The following is a 15,408-nucleotide window of genomic DNA, read 5'->3' on the forward strand; positions in this document are numbered from 1 at the left end:
ACACACACACACACACACACACACACACACACACACACACACACACACTTCAGATACCAGTCGAAAGCCAGGTTGTTACCTGTGCTTCTGACTGACTAGCTACAAACTAGAGATTCCAATGACCTTCTCCATGGATTTCAGGCACTATTTGCAAGTCCAGGTTGTTACCTGTACTTTTGACCTGCTGGTCAAAACATCTCCTCCTCAGGTCCAATTTGCTCGAGCAGCTCACAGAACTTGGAGGAATATTTTACTTACCAGGAGGAACATTTTATTTACTAGATTACTGCTTTATTATACAGGGATATTATTCAGGAACAGCTAGATGGAAAAGATGCATAACGCAAGGGAAGAATGGGTACAGGGTGTGGAGCTTCCATGTTCCCTCCTAGCAAGCCACTCTCCCTATATGCAACTTTTATATGCACTAACACTCTCCACGTACTCACTCACCTGCAAGTCCTCTGAACCTGCCCTGGGTTTTTACTGAAGTCCATACATAGTCATGGCTGATTAAATCATTGACCAATGGCAACTGATTCAACCTCCAGCCCCTTCCCCAGACGTTGGGTGAGGGGCCACTGAAAGTTCCAATCCTCCAACCACAGTGTTTGGTGTCCTAATGACCAGTCCCCATTCTTAGCTGCTTCCCCCCACCCTAGTCACCTCATTAACATAACAAAAGACACCTTTATCACTCAGGAAATCCAAGGGCTTTGACAGTTGTAAACCAGAAATGCGGAAGGAGACCAAATATATATGACCATATATTTTGATCATCTGAATGGCCAAATATACCTTACAAATCGCAATATCAGAATGCCTCTCCGAGGTGCTCCCAGAGCACTTTCACCCTCCACTTTCAGGACTAACCTACTGGCTTCTCAGTATCCTTAATTTTAGATTTTGAGTGGAAACATTGTCCATCTTATCACTGTATTCCCAGCACCTAGCACAATGCTTGGCACATATCATGGATACAATATACATTTATCAAATAAATAAGTGAAATTAGCCCTTGTTTCCCAAGGTGGCATTTTCAATGGTTAGTTAGCTCTAGGGCTATGTTAAAAAGATATCTCTGGACCCAAATTCCCAGTCATCATGATGAATTCTGCCCCGCTGAATAGGAGATACTTGAATGTACTTCACAGTAAGAATGAATAATTTACTTTGGTGAGAGAGCTCAAAGTAATTTTAGGGTTCCTAATGCTGCTAGCAACAAATACATAAACGCAATAGAGCTCAAAGAAATTAATCAAGTGTAATGTGTCTGTCTAAAGTTGAATGTTCCATTTATAGATTTAAGGATGTACTTTTTTCCTCAGAGCCTGGGCTTGTGTTATCCTAGGCTTTCCATTTAACTGCTTCTTAGGCAATCCATTTCATCATAAGTAAATCCAATCACGTGTGTGTGTGTGTGTGTGTGTGTGTGTGTGTGTGTGTGTGTGTGTGTTTGATTTCCTAATTAACCTTGCTGGTAGAGAGAGAGCCAGAAAACAGTTGCAAAACTTTATGGGTTAACACAGAACCAGCATGGTGTGCTCTCTCTTCCAAGCTATCTCTTACCCACATACGCACAGGCACACTCATACCCATAAGAAGGAACAGTTGGGAGAGCTGACTTTTCACCTTAATTGAAAGGTACTCACCTGACAAGCTCCAAAGGGCTAGCTCCTTTTTTCTTGCCATTTCCTCTTGAACTTCACACAGCATACGCTCAATGTTCATAACCATCTCAATGAGGTTAGCTTGGGCTCCTTTAATCTCTAAAATTACCTTTTCCACACTGATCATCTCTGAGATAGAGACCCTTAAGTTATTCTGGAGCTGAGTCAAAATGTCATGTTCCCTTTTCCCAAGGTAGAGGATATGATTATTTTCAATGATGTGGTGGTCCTGAAGGGTCAGTATCCTTTGGATCCATGCTTGGGCCTCCTTCAGCTTTTCCGTGTTGCGTCCCATCAGCCTGATGGCAGGAGATTTAGTTTTGAGGTCGTTTTTTCTTTTCTCCTCTCTGGTCAACTGGGGGACTGAAAAGACCACAGAAGGAAAGTGGGCTTTACACCAGAGCAGAACAAAACACCAATGCCAATATTTGCCCCAAGGATATCGTGACCTTTGTCAGCAGCAGCAGCTTCAATTACGTGCCTATCTCTGAGAGCTGTGGTGGATATGAAGGAAATCTAAATGTGCGGTTCACAGTCTCCTTGAGAACAGTGGAGTTTGTAAGGGGTTGGCTTTCTCATGCCTTGCTGCTACTCTGTTGCAATGAATTCACCCTGTGATATCACCCTGGATATTAACCAACTATTGTAGACATACATGCAGTTTGGATTCCAGACCACTGCAATAAAGTGAATATTGCAATGAAGTGAGTCAAATGAACTTTTTGGTTTCCCAGTGCAGATAAAAGTTATGTATACGCTATAGTCTATTCAGTGTGCATTTTATATAGAACAATGTAAATACCCTAATTAAAAAAATACTTTGTTGCTAAAAAATGCTAACCATCATCTGTGCTTCCAGTGATCATAATCACCGATCACAGATCACCATAACAAACATACTAATAATGAAAAAGTTTGAAATATTGTGAGAGTCACCAAAATGTGATTTGGAGACACAAAGTGAGCAAATGCTGTTGGAAAAATGGCACCAACTGACTTACTCGACGCAAAGTTACCACAAATCTCCAGTTTGTCAAACAAAACAAAACAAAAATCATACAGTATCTGTGAAGCTCAATAAAATGAGGTATGCCTTTATTTCATGCTGACTGGGATTTTCCTTAATCTCTTGCTATCACTGAGTTTGAAATCAAACATCTCTGAAAGCCATAGAACCTAAAGAGTGAAAATTCTTTTTGAAAAATGAAAGCATTTCTGATTATAAAAATAGTGCATTTATTTCTGAAAAATTGGAAAATTATCCAAGTATAATGAAAGGAAGAAATACTCATAATTCCACTGCCTAGAATTCCTTTTTGTATCTTACAGGACATTTTACATCTCCATAGAATCTGGAGCTTAACAGCTCCTTCTGTGCGACATGGTATATCCCAGCATAAAACGTTATGGAACTTGATTCCAACCTACCCATGTGTACCCCTCTCTACAACCCCCCCCCATAAGAAGTGAAGATATATATATAAAGAAGAAGAATCTCTGATGGATTAGAGTAGCTCTGAGCCCAAACTGCAAAAAAAAAAGAAAAAAGTCAGGGGGCAATGGGCTAGCTGAGAGGAAATTCAAAGGTGAGGTAGTATCTAGAATGTATAAAGAATTCTCTCAAATTATCCAGAAAAAGAACCTAGTAGCCAGCAAAAGATTTCACCAAAAAAAAAGGAAACACAAAGTGCCCATATATGTGTGAAAAGATGCTCATCTTCACTGGTAGTCGGCGATATTAAAAATTACCTACCAGGTTAGCAAAAATTCATAAGCCTGACAATACCAAATTTGGGGAGGATATAGAGCAACTGGGACTCCTGTATATATTCGTAATGGATGTAAAACTGGAACAAACACTCCTACAATTATATTTTGTAAAGGAATTGTTGCACGTGTATATCAGGAGATATGTACAAGAAAGTTCACATTCTCATTTGTAACAGCAAAAAACTGGAAATGACTCAAATGCTCTTCAACAATAGAATATTATTATAGCAATAAAAAGGAGTGAACTTCAGCTATTTGGAAGAATCTCAGAAACATATTTTGAAGGGGAAAAGTAAATTGAGCACATATTATGTTCTAGGCATTGTTCTAAGTGTTTCACATAAATTATTTTGTTCACTCCTCACAACCCTACGGGATAGATCCTATTAACAGCCCCATCTTACAAACGGGGAAATTCATTCAGAGTTATTAAGTAACTTTCCTGTTATAGGACTAGTTAATAACGGGTTATAGGACTAGTAAATGGTGGTCATGGAGCTAGCAGGTGTGGGCAGTCTGCCTCTCCAGAAGTGATCCCAAGTTAGTAGTGGTAATTAGCATCTATTCTCCTTATATAATAGTTGGGTGGTACCAGGAACCAGGAAATAGTACCAAGATAGACCTAGAAGTCAGAGAGGGAAGATGGCTTCCTCTGAGTAAAAATAAAAGCCAATATTTTAGACTATAGAAGTGACAAGACTTCTTAAATTGGAGGCATGGGAGCTTGTTTGTTTATTTTTAACCCTTGTTCTGCCTGGGAGCTTATATTACTTTTTGGGAGAATATAGAGGCAATACATAGTGATACTTCATTTATCCATCATTACCAGGGGAAAAAAAGAATTATTCTTCTGAGTAACTATTTGTTAAGCTCACTGAAGGATACTCTTCTAGCACCAAAACACATTAGTTAAATATTTATTAGTGAAATTATTTATTTACTGTATTACATAAATATTTCTAATGAAAACACATTTCCCTGCCTTCCTTGTTTAACTTTTCCTTGATAACCTGAGATCATCACCATTAACCCATTTTGATGTCAGTTATTATCCTGTGCTATCATAATTCTTTTATAGATATCCTCAAAAATTACTGAAATAACTGGTAACACCTGGCCCTATTTTTCAAACTAATAACATAGAGACATTTGTATGTTCCTTTTCCATATTATCCTCACCTAAAACTCCTAGCTACTTTCCCTAGATTCAGTGCAGTTCCCCACATAAGCACTGCATTAGTTTGCTTCTGTGGGTTTTCTTCACTTTGGATGCCCCACCCCACCAGCTCTTGCCATTAAAAATCTGCCATCCTTGGGGCGCCTGGGTGGCTCAGTCGGTTAAGCATCCAGCTTTGGCTCAGGTCATGATCTCATGGTTCATGGGTTCAAGCCCCGTGTCGGGCTCTGTGCTGACAGCCAGCTCAGAGCCTGGAGCCTGCTTCATATTCTGTGTCTCCCTCTTTCTCTGACCCTCCCCTGCTCACACTGTCTCTCTCTCTCTCTCTCTCAGAAATAAATAAAACATTAAAAATATTAAAAACAAAATCTGCCATCCTCAAAGCCTAACTTAGAACCACTTGTCTAAGAAGTCATTCTTGATCCCTTAAGGTCAGAAGGTATCTCTCCCTCCTCTCAGCCACCTGGGTAGTTTGTCCATCCTCTTGTACATTATTCTGTGGCCTTCATGTAATGCTTTACATTTACAGAACATTTTTACATACATGATCTCCAGTTATCCTGACAAAAGTCTATCATTATCATCATTTTACAGATAAACAGGTAGGTTCCTATGAGGCACAGCCACAGACCACAGCTCTCCAAGTATCCAGGTCTTCATTTCTAGCACTGCTAGACCACGGCATAACCAGAAGCAAACCCTTCTGTTAAAGGGTGTAAGCAAACCATTCAAACCCTACTGGGAAATAGCCTGACAGCTTCTATTGCTGGTTGAATGTCTAGTGTTTTTAACATTTATTGAATACTGTGGATTAATACTATTTCTAGAATACTGCAGATGGGTACTATTTCCAAAGTATATATCCTAGCTGTCATCAGGCAATTCCAACTCCATCAACTCAACCTTCACTAAATATAAGGAGTTATAAGACAAAGTTAATCTTTTTTTAACATCAACATGATTAGTGTAGTCCTGTGATCCCCAAACCTAGTTCAGCAGCAAAACTGACTAGGGGGCCATTGAAAAATATACGTGCTTGGCCCAGACCCAGAGCTCCTGAATCAGAAAATATAGATTTGGGGCTTATACATATTTTTGTTTGTTTGTTTGTTTAAAGTTTTAGTTATGATCTCAGTGATTACTCAGGTTTGGGTAGTATCAGGTTAATCCATTTATTACTATTTGGTATTACTGAGATGTGTTTTCTAGAATGACTAATGAGTATCCCCATTTAGATGTAACCCCATTCAGAACAGAAAGAGTAACTGGCTTCGTTACTACATCTTATGAAGGGCAAAACTTTTTCTTAGGGAAAAATTATAGACAGCTATCTATGAATGGACTACCCACTTTGCGGAATACCCACTGTGGCTTAGCCTCTCTCTATTCATATCATGAAACTGGACTGAGCAAAAATAGAATCATGGTCAGACATAAAGCAGGTTGGTACCCAAGCAGGAGCATTGTGAAATATATTTGGCTTATTTCTTCTTCTTTTACTCCCTTCCATTTGTTCAGATGATAAAGAAGAGAATGAGCCTCCAGAGGGTAGACTCTGCTTCTAAGGCTGTGAATTTCCTACTCACCACCGTAATTATTCCAATCCCATAGGTTGGCCTTTCTCCTTGCCATCTCAGCACTGAAAGCCTGTAAGAAGCAAAACAACAGAGTCATAAGTGGGGCTTTTAGTCATTGTCATCAAAATCCCTTCTTCTCCCTGCACATACCACACCTGACCTCATCCACTCTGCCAGTCCCCATTCCCACAGCCACAAATCTAAAGCAGTCTTTTGTTAAGTCCTAGGGAAGAGCAATACCAGCACCAAATTATGCAATACCACAATCTATTAGGATATCTTGGGGAAATGAGAACAGAAAAACAGGAAAGAAAACCAAAATCTGGTATAAAAAAAGGAGAATGTATATCCAAAGGCAAAATAAAATCATTCATTCATTCCACAAGCTTCTTGCATGTTAGACACTGAACTAAAGCTGTGGATGTGTCACTCGAGAAGACAAGCACAGGGGCACCTGGGTGGCTCAGTTGGCTAAGCAACTGTGAGACTTCAGCTCACATCATGATCTCATGGTTTGTGGGTTCGAGTCCCGCATCGGGCTCTGTGCTGACAGCTAGCTCACAGCCTGGAGCCTGTTTCAGATTTTGTGTCTCCCTCTCTCTCTCTCTCTGACCCTCCCCTGCTCATGCTGTCTTTCTCTCTCTCTCTCTCTCTCTCTCTCTCTCTCTCTCAGAAATAAATAGGGGCACCTGGGTGGCAGTGTCTGACTTCAGCTCAGGTCATCATCTTGCAGTATGTGAGTTCGAGCCCTACATTGGGCTCTGTGATGACAGCTCAGAGCCTGGAGCCTACTTCAGATTCTGTGTCTCCCTCTCTCTCTGACCCTTCCCTGCTCACACTCTGTCTCTCTGCCTCAAAACAATAAACATTAAAAACAATTTTTTTAAGAAATAAATAAAAAACATTAAAGAAAAATTTTAAAAAGAAGAAGGCAAGCACAGGTAGATGTTCTTATCATTAATAAAACGTAATTCATTTTTAAAAAGTATATGCACACCAAGCTTTGTCTGTAGACTAAATACACGATCAATTCTTGTAAAGTGCTTAAAACTCTACCTGGCACACAGTAAGCATTCAATATATGTTAGCTATTGTTGTAATTATTATTATATGATTCTATAGACAAAAATTTGTGTGTGTTGCCATGCAGATCCTTTAACATAGTGTCTTTCTGAAAAAAACTAATCTCTGTAAGGGTTTGGAGCCACTACCCAGTGTCTTCCTTATTATCTAAAGTTGATTGAATTGGCAGTAATAACTTTATTGGAAAGATGGTAAATAATGAGGTAAAGACTAGATTTGGCTTTGTATCTGAACTTTAACAATGAAGTTTCTTAATCTGTAGGACACTTTCTGCATCAATTGCATTTGTAGCTGCTATATCCAGAGCAAAGAGCCCTCAGTCGTACCGTATTTAGTACCTGGAGAGATCATGACACGGTATTTCTTTGCCATCCCTGTCCAAGGACTTGGAAATAACACAAATGAGATAACATTATCTGTTGATAAATACACTAATAATATCTGTCATATGTAAAATGAATAAAAACATCTCTCTCCAAAAGTTATTTTTTTAAATATTTTTATTTATTTCTAGGAGAGAGAGAGAGAGAGACAGCGTGAGCAGGGGAGGGTCAGAGAGAGAGGGAGACACAGACTCTGAAATAGGCTCCAGGCTCTGAGCTGGCAGTCAGCACAGAGCCCGACGCGGGGCTCGAACCCACAAACCGCGAGATCATGACCTAAGCGAAAGTCGGATGCTTAACCGACTAAGCCACCCAGGCGCCCCTCCAAAAGTTATTTTAAATATCGGGATGTGGGTGGTTCAGTTGGTTGAGCATCAGTCTCTTGATTTCAGCTCAGGTCATGATCCCAGGATCGTGGGATTAAGCCCTGCATCTAGCTTTGCACTAAGTGTGGAGCCTGCTTGAGATTCTCTCCCTTTCTTCCTTTGCCCCTCTCCCCTGCTCATGCTCTCTCTAAAAAAAAAAAAAAAAAAAAAAAAAAAAAAAAAAGTCAGGAGGTATTACAGAGATAGCTCTATTAGCTAAGACTTTTGAATAACATGTGAAAGAAAACTGTTACTTAGTCAATCAATATCAGTAACATGGAAAGTATGAATAACAAGCAGATGGTCTGTGAGTGGTTTAGAAAAGTGGACCCAGAAGGCAAGAATCTGGCAGATTCAGAGCTGCAGCAACTGTCCACAGCACCTACCTTGAAGGCTGTCAGTAACATGTTCCTAGAGAAGGTATTCCTTATTCTGAGACAGAGTAGCTGGCATGAGGTAGATATGTTATAAATATTTGTTAAATAGCCAAAGAAATGACTATCCATTGACTTTTACAGATACTTAGTTCCACTCAGTAAACCTTATCATCATGAAATACTAGTGGATACAAGTATTTCAGTCAGCTGGGGAGTCATGTACTCACTGTCATTCACGAATTGGAAATTTCTTAAGTGTGTGAATGTAAGTATGACTTGATTGGAAGTTTGGTATTGGTTAATCTTCTTGAGTCAGGTCAACTCTACATGTCTGACAAATCCATTCTCTGGAATGCAGGGACCTTGCCAAAGTAATGCCTCCCATAAGAAACTGTGTAAGTTGCCCTCTGCTCTTTCTGAAAACACATCCCTCATTGAAAGGCTTACTTAGGAAGAAAATAGGTGCTTATCAGAAGGCCAGAGGTTTATATATGTGTGTACACACAAGTCATACTCCCACATGGTTATAATATTGACAAAAACCTAAAAGAATGATCAGTGTTCAGGGTATAATATAAATTACCGTGTAAGATACTCCTCTTGTTTGAGTCACAGAGATGAAAGATGCATCATCTCTCACATATTTTCTCTGTGTTTTTGTTTAGTGGTTAAGAACATACCAGCTTTGGGGAGCCTGGGTGGCTCAGCCGGTTAAGCGTCCGACTTCGGCTCAGGTCATGATCTCACGGTTCATGTGTTCGAGCCCCGTGTCAGGCTCTGTGCTGACATCTAGCTCAGAGCCTGGAGCTTGTTTCAGATTCTGTGTCTCCCTCTCTCTCTGACCTTTCCCTGTTCATGCTGTCTCTCTCTCTCTCTATCTCTTAGAAATAAATAAAACATTAAAAAAAAAGAAGAAGAACATACCAGCTTTGAGGTGAGACAGACCCAGGATGGAATCTTGGGTTTGCCACTTGCCTATCTGTGTGTATGTTAACCCTTTTGTATGTTTTCCCTTCAGTAAAATGGAGGTGGCCATCATGACTTCATCATAGGATTGAGGAGAGGATAAAATGAGACAGCCTCTCCTTAGCATAACACCTGGCTATTGCAATACATGGCAGCTATCTTTATTATTAATCCTTAGAACAGCTCTCAAATTGTGGTTGATCACTCTACTTTTTTTGAACTGCCATATACATTCTTATTTGTGTATTGAAGAGGATGAACCTTCTTTTCTAGATGCACTTAATTCCCCTTGTAGGGCTATGATACTTAATGAGCAATTCAGGGATATGCTTGGGGCATTTCTCTGGGCCCATTGATAGTGCTCTGCTTTCAGGGGGAATTTCATTTAAAAGACAGGGTGATTCATTGGTCTGGAAGGCAAGCTACTTCACTGGGTAACTCTCTACCATCTTGCAGGTCAGCTGTGGCTGAGACACAGTGGTATACGAGAGCTGGCTGGCATTAGCTCACGAGAGCTCACTGTGAACATGTCTTCCCAACTCCACCTTCAGTGATGTCACATTCACAGCCTGAAGTCAGCAATGAATATCAGCAAATGCTACAAACCTCCCCGTGTCTAGTCAGGCAGCAAAAGAAATAAGAACCTTTACATTTGTTCCAGGAAAGAGCAAGCTAGAATAAGAATAAGTTCGTTTTCTTGTAGGGAGAGATAAAATGGCAACCACCCACATGGAGACAGGCTGGGAGGTGGGAGAGTGAGCAGTCAGAGGATCAGTGTTCAGAGCCACTCTCCCTGCCAGAATTGAGCAAGGCCCTTTATAACCAAAACCCAGACACACGCCTGGGAAGTTGCACTAGCACTTGGATGTTGCTATCGGCAGAATCAAAAAAGCATGTCTTGAAAACCTATTTTAAGTTGCCGTATCTTATTTAACTTCCTTTTTTATTCTTAATATCATGACAGTCCCTTCTCAAAGTGCCAGCTAAGCAAGAATAAAGCACAGATACAGTACTTTAAAGGCAGAGCAGCACAGCGCTATATACTAATTATGCTGAATCCATCAGGGACCTTTTCTCAGGTTAGAAACTCAGCTTTATCTGGCCACTCTAAAACAAAAGCTGAGCTGAAGAGAAAATGAAGGAAACTGGACACACAGATCTCTGCACTCAGACACATGGACATACTCCCCTACACACATCCCTCCCTTTTGTATCAGAACACAACAGACGTCCCTCTGAGGTCACCTACACAGAATTTAAGAAACAACAGATTGAATTTGGGGACAGTACCAGGGACATGGCAAAAGTTGCCAAATATACCAGTGCCGTGAAAGAATTTATAGTGTAAGTGGGGAAAAAAGATAACAAACGAGTTATTTAATTTAGTATACAGTTTAGCATTCAGTGTGTCACAGCTCCTTACAGCTGATACAACAACAGCTGACCTTCATGGAGGGCTTACCTGTATGCCAGGTATCAGTCTAAGTGTCTTGTGTGTATACACTCATTTAATGCTCACAACAACTTCATAGGAGGGTAGTTATTATTCCCACTTTATTTTACCTTTTCTTTTTTCAAATAAGCTCTATGCCCAAAGTGGGACTCGAACTCATGACCCTGAGATCAAGAGTCACATGCTCTACCAACTAAGCCAGCCAGGTGCCCCTATTATCCCACTTTAAAGATAAGGAGGGGCACCTGGGTGGCTTAGTCGGTTAAGCATCCGACTTTCACTTAGGTCATGATCTCACAGTTCGAGGGTTCGAGCCCCGCGTCGGGCTCTGTGCTGACAGCCAGCTCAGAGGCTGGAGCCTGTTTCCAATTCTGTGTCTCCCTCTCTCTCCGACCCTCCCCTGCTCACGCTGTCTCTCTCTCTCTCCTAGAAATAAATAAAACATAAAAAAAAAAAGGATTAAAGATAAGGAAATTGAGGCTCAGAAAAGTAAATTAACTTGCCCAGAAAAGTTGATTGGAGGAAAGAAGACAAAGAATTTGTTTTAATTATGTTGGATTTAAGATGACAATCAGATAACCAAGTGGAAATGAGAGAGGGTTGGGTGTATGGGTCTGAAGGTGGCTCAGAAGACAGAAATTTGCAGAGGTTATGGTGGAAGTTGTAAGAATACTTGTGCTCTTAGAGGGAGAGAGAAGAGAGAGGAGCAGAGGACTTCACACTGAAACTAGAAGGTCACTTACCTTTGAAGAGCAGAAGGAAAAATAAAGGCCAACAGAGGAAAAGAGGGAAGTTAGGTAGCAGTGTAAAGATGGCTTCCATAATGGCATCCTTTACTAGGTCAGAGGTGGGCAAAAAAACTAAATTCACCAAGTTAGAATATCATTGTGCTGTACAGGTGCTTAGATCATGTCTCCACAGGAGATACTGAACAGATGCTATTGAATGAATGAATGAGTGAGTGAACTATAAGACATTTCTAAAATATTAACTTACATTATATGTCTCCAGTTCTTTTGGAAAGATCACAAACTTTACAGTTAGTTGTTTTTTCGAGTGGTATTTGGCAAACATTAAAACTTCATTAAACATCATCTTAGCTGCTATTTTTTTCCGTATACCAATGGTTCCAGTCCCAAGGGCAGGAAAGGAAATGGAAGCTTTATTTAATTCAAGGCATTTCTGCAAACATTCCTTCACTGCAGTTCCCAGCTTCTGTAGGGAAAACAGATCAGCCTTTGAGTCAAAATAAAACTTCACTTAACCCTTGATTCCCCCATATTTTACAATGCCAACCTCTACTCTCCCTCAGGATCATGTCCCTGCTTCCTCAGAGAGCAGGAAAGGCCCCACTCCATGGGGAATCCATTGCAGCCATGAGGTTAGATGAAGAGAAACAGAAGTAATTGAGGCTCTGTTTTATCCTCTTCAGGACATCTGGGCACCGTGCTTTCTCCCAGTTTATGTAGCCTAGCTCATCTCCCCAAGTCAGAGAGCCAACCATCAGTGTATCCCCACTTGCCTGCCACTTCCAGGTCAAAACAAAGAGCTCTTGGAATTTAATAAAGGAGACAGAGGGTAAAATAAGCAAGCAGCTTTATCCAATATCTTTAAGATATGTCCCAATGTCCTATGTAATTTCTCCTCAAGAAGTACTAATATATTTGGCAGATTTAAACTTTCCATCAATGTTTCAACATCCTGACTAAATTCTAGTACAGGAACGTTGTGAAGGAGCCTCAGAAAACTGAGAAGTAGAGTGACTGGAGAACCAATTTGGGATTAGAAGGATCAGAAATGGTGACAGAATAAAATCAGAGAAAGGAACTGTTTGCCTCTCTCCACATCTGAGCGGGTCCCCCCTACTCTTTAAATATTTATTTATTTATTTTGAGAGAGACAGAGAGAGAGAGAGAGAGAGAGAGCAAGCAGGGGAGCGGCACAGAGAGGAAGAGAGAGAACACCAAGCAGGTTCCACACTATCAGCACAGAGTCCAACGTGGGGCTCGAACCCATGAACCTTGAGATACTGACCTGAGCTGAAATCAAGAGTTGGATGCTCACCCAACTGAGCCACCCAGGCACCCCATCTCCCTACTCTTTAATGTGTACATTTTATGTGCCTCAGGTGAAAAGTTGGCCAGAAAGCCAATCTTTACTACAGGCATAGGTGGAAAGTTACCTTAGGTAATAGATTTACCTGGAAATAATGCTGGGATAAATCCCAGATTCTTCTGGCATTTAACAGATGGAGGGAAATATGAAGAGGCTGAATTTCAGGCCCCCTTAGGAAAAGGCCGACAGGGTCATGGTGTGGTGAGGTGAGTGGGCATGTAGACTGAGGGAGCCTGGCTCTTTCCATGTCCATTTGCTCACTTACAACCTAGACATGGGTTAGATAATATTTTAAATTAAACTTTTTAAAATTTTTTAAATGTTTATTTATCTTTGAGAAAGACAGAGAGAAAGAGAGACAGAGCACAAGCACAGGAGGGGCAGAGAGAGAAGGAGACACAGAATCTGAGGCAGGCTCCAGGCTCTGAGCTGTCAGCACAGAGCCCAAGGCGGGGCCCAAACCCATAAACCGTGAGATCATGACGTAAACCAGAGTCAGACGCTTAATGAACTGAGCCACCCAGGCACCCCTTAAATTAAACTTCTTAAGATAACTTGTGACAACACCTTTTCCATATTTCAGAGTGGTAGAAAATGAGGACTATCCCACTTAGCAACGTTTCATAAATGTAAAGACATGATGGATATCCAGAAAAGTCTGCAAAGACTATGGAACTCCATAAAGACAAACGTATTTGCACTTACCACAGGTAGTTTGAGACATCTTAAATTCCATAACACATGGAATACATGTTGACAGGACAGGTTAAATCCTTTTGTGATCAGTACCAACTGAGACTCTTGAGGCAACTCAGTAACTTTTTGGTTAAATTCCAATTCTATTTCTCTTCCTGCTTGTTGTAAAATTGATGTCGACACAGGTCCGAACATAAGACCACACAGTGGATCTACAGAATTAACAATTACATCTGTCTGAAAAGAAAAAAAATAAAGGACAGGAATCATTGTTAAATTACTTTCTTAAATCTTTATTTTGTTGAGGAGCTTTTAAAAATCCTGCTGAAGATCCTAAATTCACAAAATATCATTTGACAGAGGATAGAAACTCGTAAGTCCAAAGAATGACCATTTGATGGCCATAAGTCCAATCGTCCAATTCAGAAATTAGGTAAAGTGTGTGAACGATACAATTTTTATTGCAAACATCCAACAGCCCCCTGCTGCCTTATAACCCCCATATTCCAAGATTCTGAGCATTCCCTGTGATTTGCTTTAACCTTTATCAAGAAATGGTTTTATTCCCTGCCCCACTGTCATCACTTTTTGCTATTTTTGTGTGAATGTTCTGTTTTGTTTAAAATAGAGTAGAAATAAACTTTCTCATCAAATTTCTACCTCCTGATGTTTTTATTTATCTTTAAAATTTTTAAATGTTTATTTATTTTTGAGAGAGACAGAATGTGAGTAGGGGAGGGGCAGGGAGAGAGGGAGACACAGAACCTGAAGCAGGCTCCAGGTTAGCAGCAAACACCCCGATGTGGGGCTCGAGCTCACGAAACTGTGAGATCATAACCTGAATAGAAGTCAGCCACTTAACCAGCTGAGCCACCTAGGCATCGCCTGATGTTTTTATTTTTAAGGTAAACAGTACATGGTTAAAGAAAGTACAAATGAGATGAAAAAAGTCTTCAGTAGAAATAGGCCTCCCTTGTTCTGGGTTCCTCGGATGCCCAAATCACCTACCTCTCCTACAGGCAACTGCTTTTACCAGTTCTTCATCTGTTCTTTCAGCAATGAGCTGCACAGACACATGGTCTGTATTTTCAGCAAAATCACCTCCTAGTCAGCCCTCAGAGCTGTGCGACATGGGGCAGTGGCCTTCTTTACCCTCATGCTGAAATCCTCCTAAATCATCCTGATGGCTTTGGCTCCCTTTGCAGGCAACCCAGGTACTTCTCATGGATGTTAACGAATGCTTCACTTTGAAAGTGCAATCGGAATTTCCAATCTGGGGGCACTGGCCACCTTTTAAGATTTTTAAGGTTCTTTTTTTTTTTTAATTTAATTTTATTTCTGAGAGAGAGAGAGCGTGAGCAGGGGAGGGTCAGAGAGAGAAGGAGACACAGAATCCAAAGACAGGCTCTAGGCTCTGAGTTAGCCGTCAGCACAGAACCCGACGTGGGGCTTGAACCCACAAACTGTGTGATCATGACCTAAGCCAAAGTTGGATGCTTAACCGACTGAGCTACCCAGGTGCCCCTAAAAATTTTAAGGTTCTTAATGGTGCTCGCAATAAGTAAATAGAATAAAATTTTACTTTTATAAAAATAAAAGTAAATAGAAAGGGGTAAGTTATTCAACTAGGATATCTCTACTTTAATTTTAAAGTGGCATATTAATGGGGCCCCTGGGTGGCTCAGTCGGTTAGGCGTCCAACTCTGAGTTTCAGCTCAGGTCATGATCTCACCGTTTCATGAGTTCAAGTCCTGCATCAGGCCCTGCATGACAGTC

General features: G+C 40.7%; 1 protein-coding gene across 1 annotated transcript in view; it reads right to left on the bottom strand.

The window, feature by feature from the left end:
* Positions 1-15,408, bottom strand: part of PARP9 (poly(ADP-ribose) polymerase family member 9) — a 34,889-nt gene that overhangs the window by 10,308 nt on the left and 9,173 nt on the right. The window contains 4 exon segments of the mRNA XM_077767608.1: positions 1,649-2,033; positions 6,204-6,264; positions 11,818-12,036; positions 13,642-13,869. Coding sequence (XP_077623734.1) covers positions 1,649-2,033; positions 6,204-6,264; positions 11,818-12,036; positions 13,642-13,869 — 893 coding nt within the window.

The sequence above is a fragment of the Crocuta crocuta genome, unplaced genomic scaffold (assembly GCF_008692635.1).
Source record: "Crocuta crocuta isolate KB4526 unplaced genomic scaffold, BGI_CrCroc_1.0 scaffold45, whole genome shotgun sequence".
Taxonomy (NCBI): domain Eukaryota; kingdom Metazoa; phylum Chordata; class Mammalia; order Carnivora; family Hyaenidae; genus Crocuta; species Crocuta crocuta.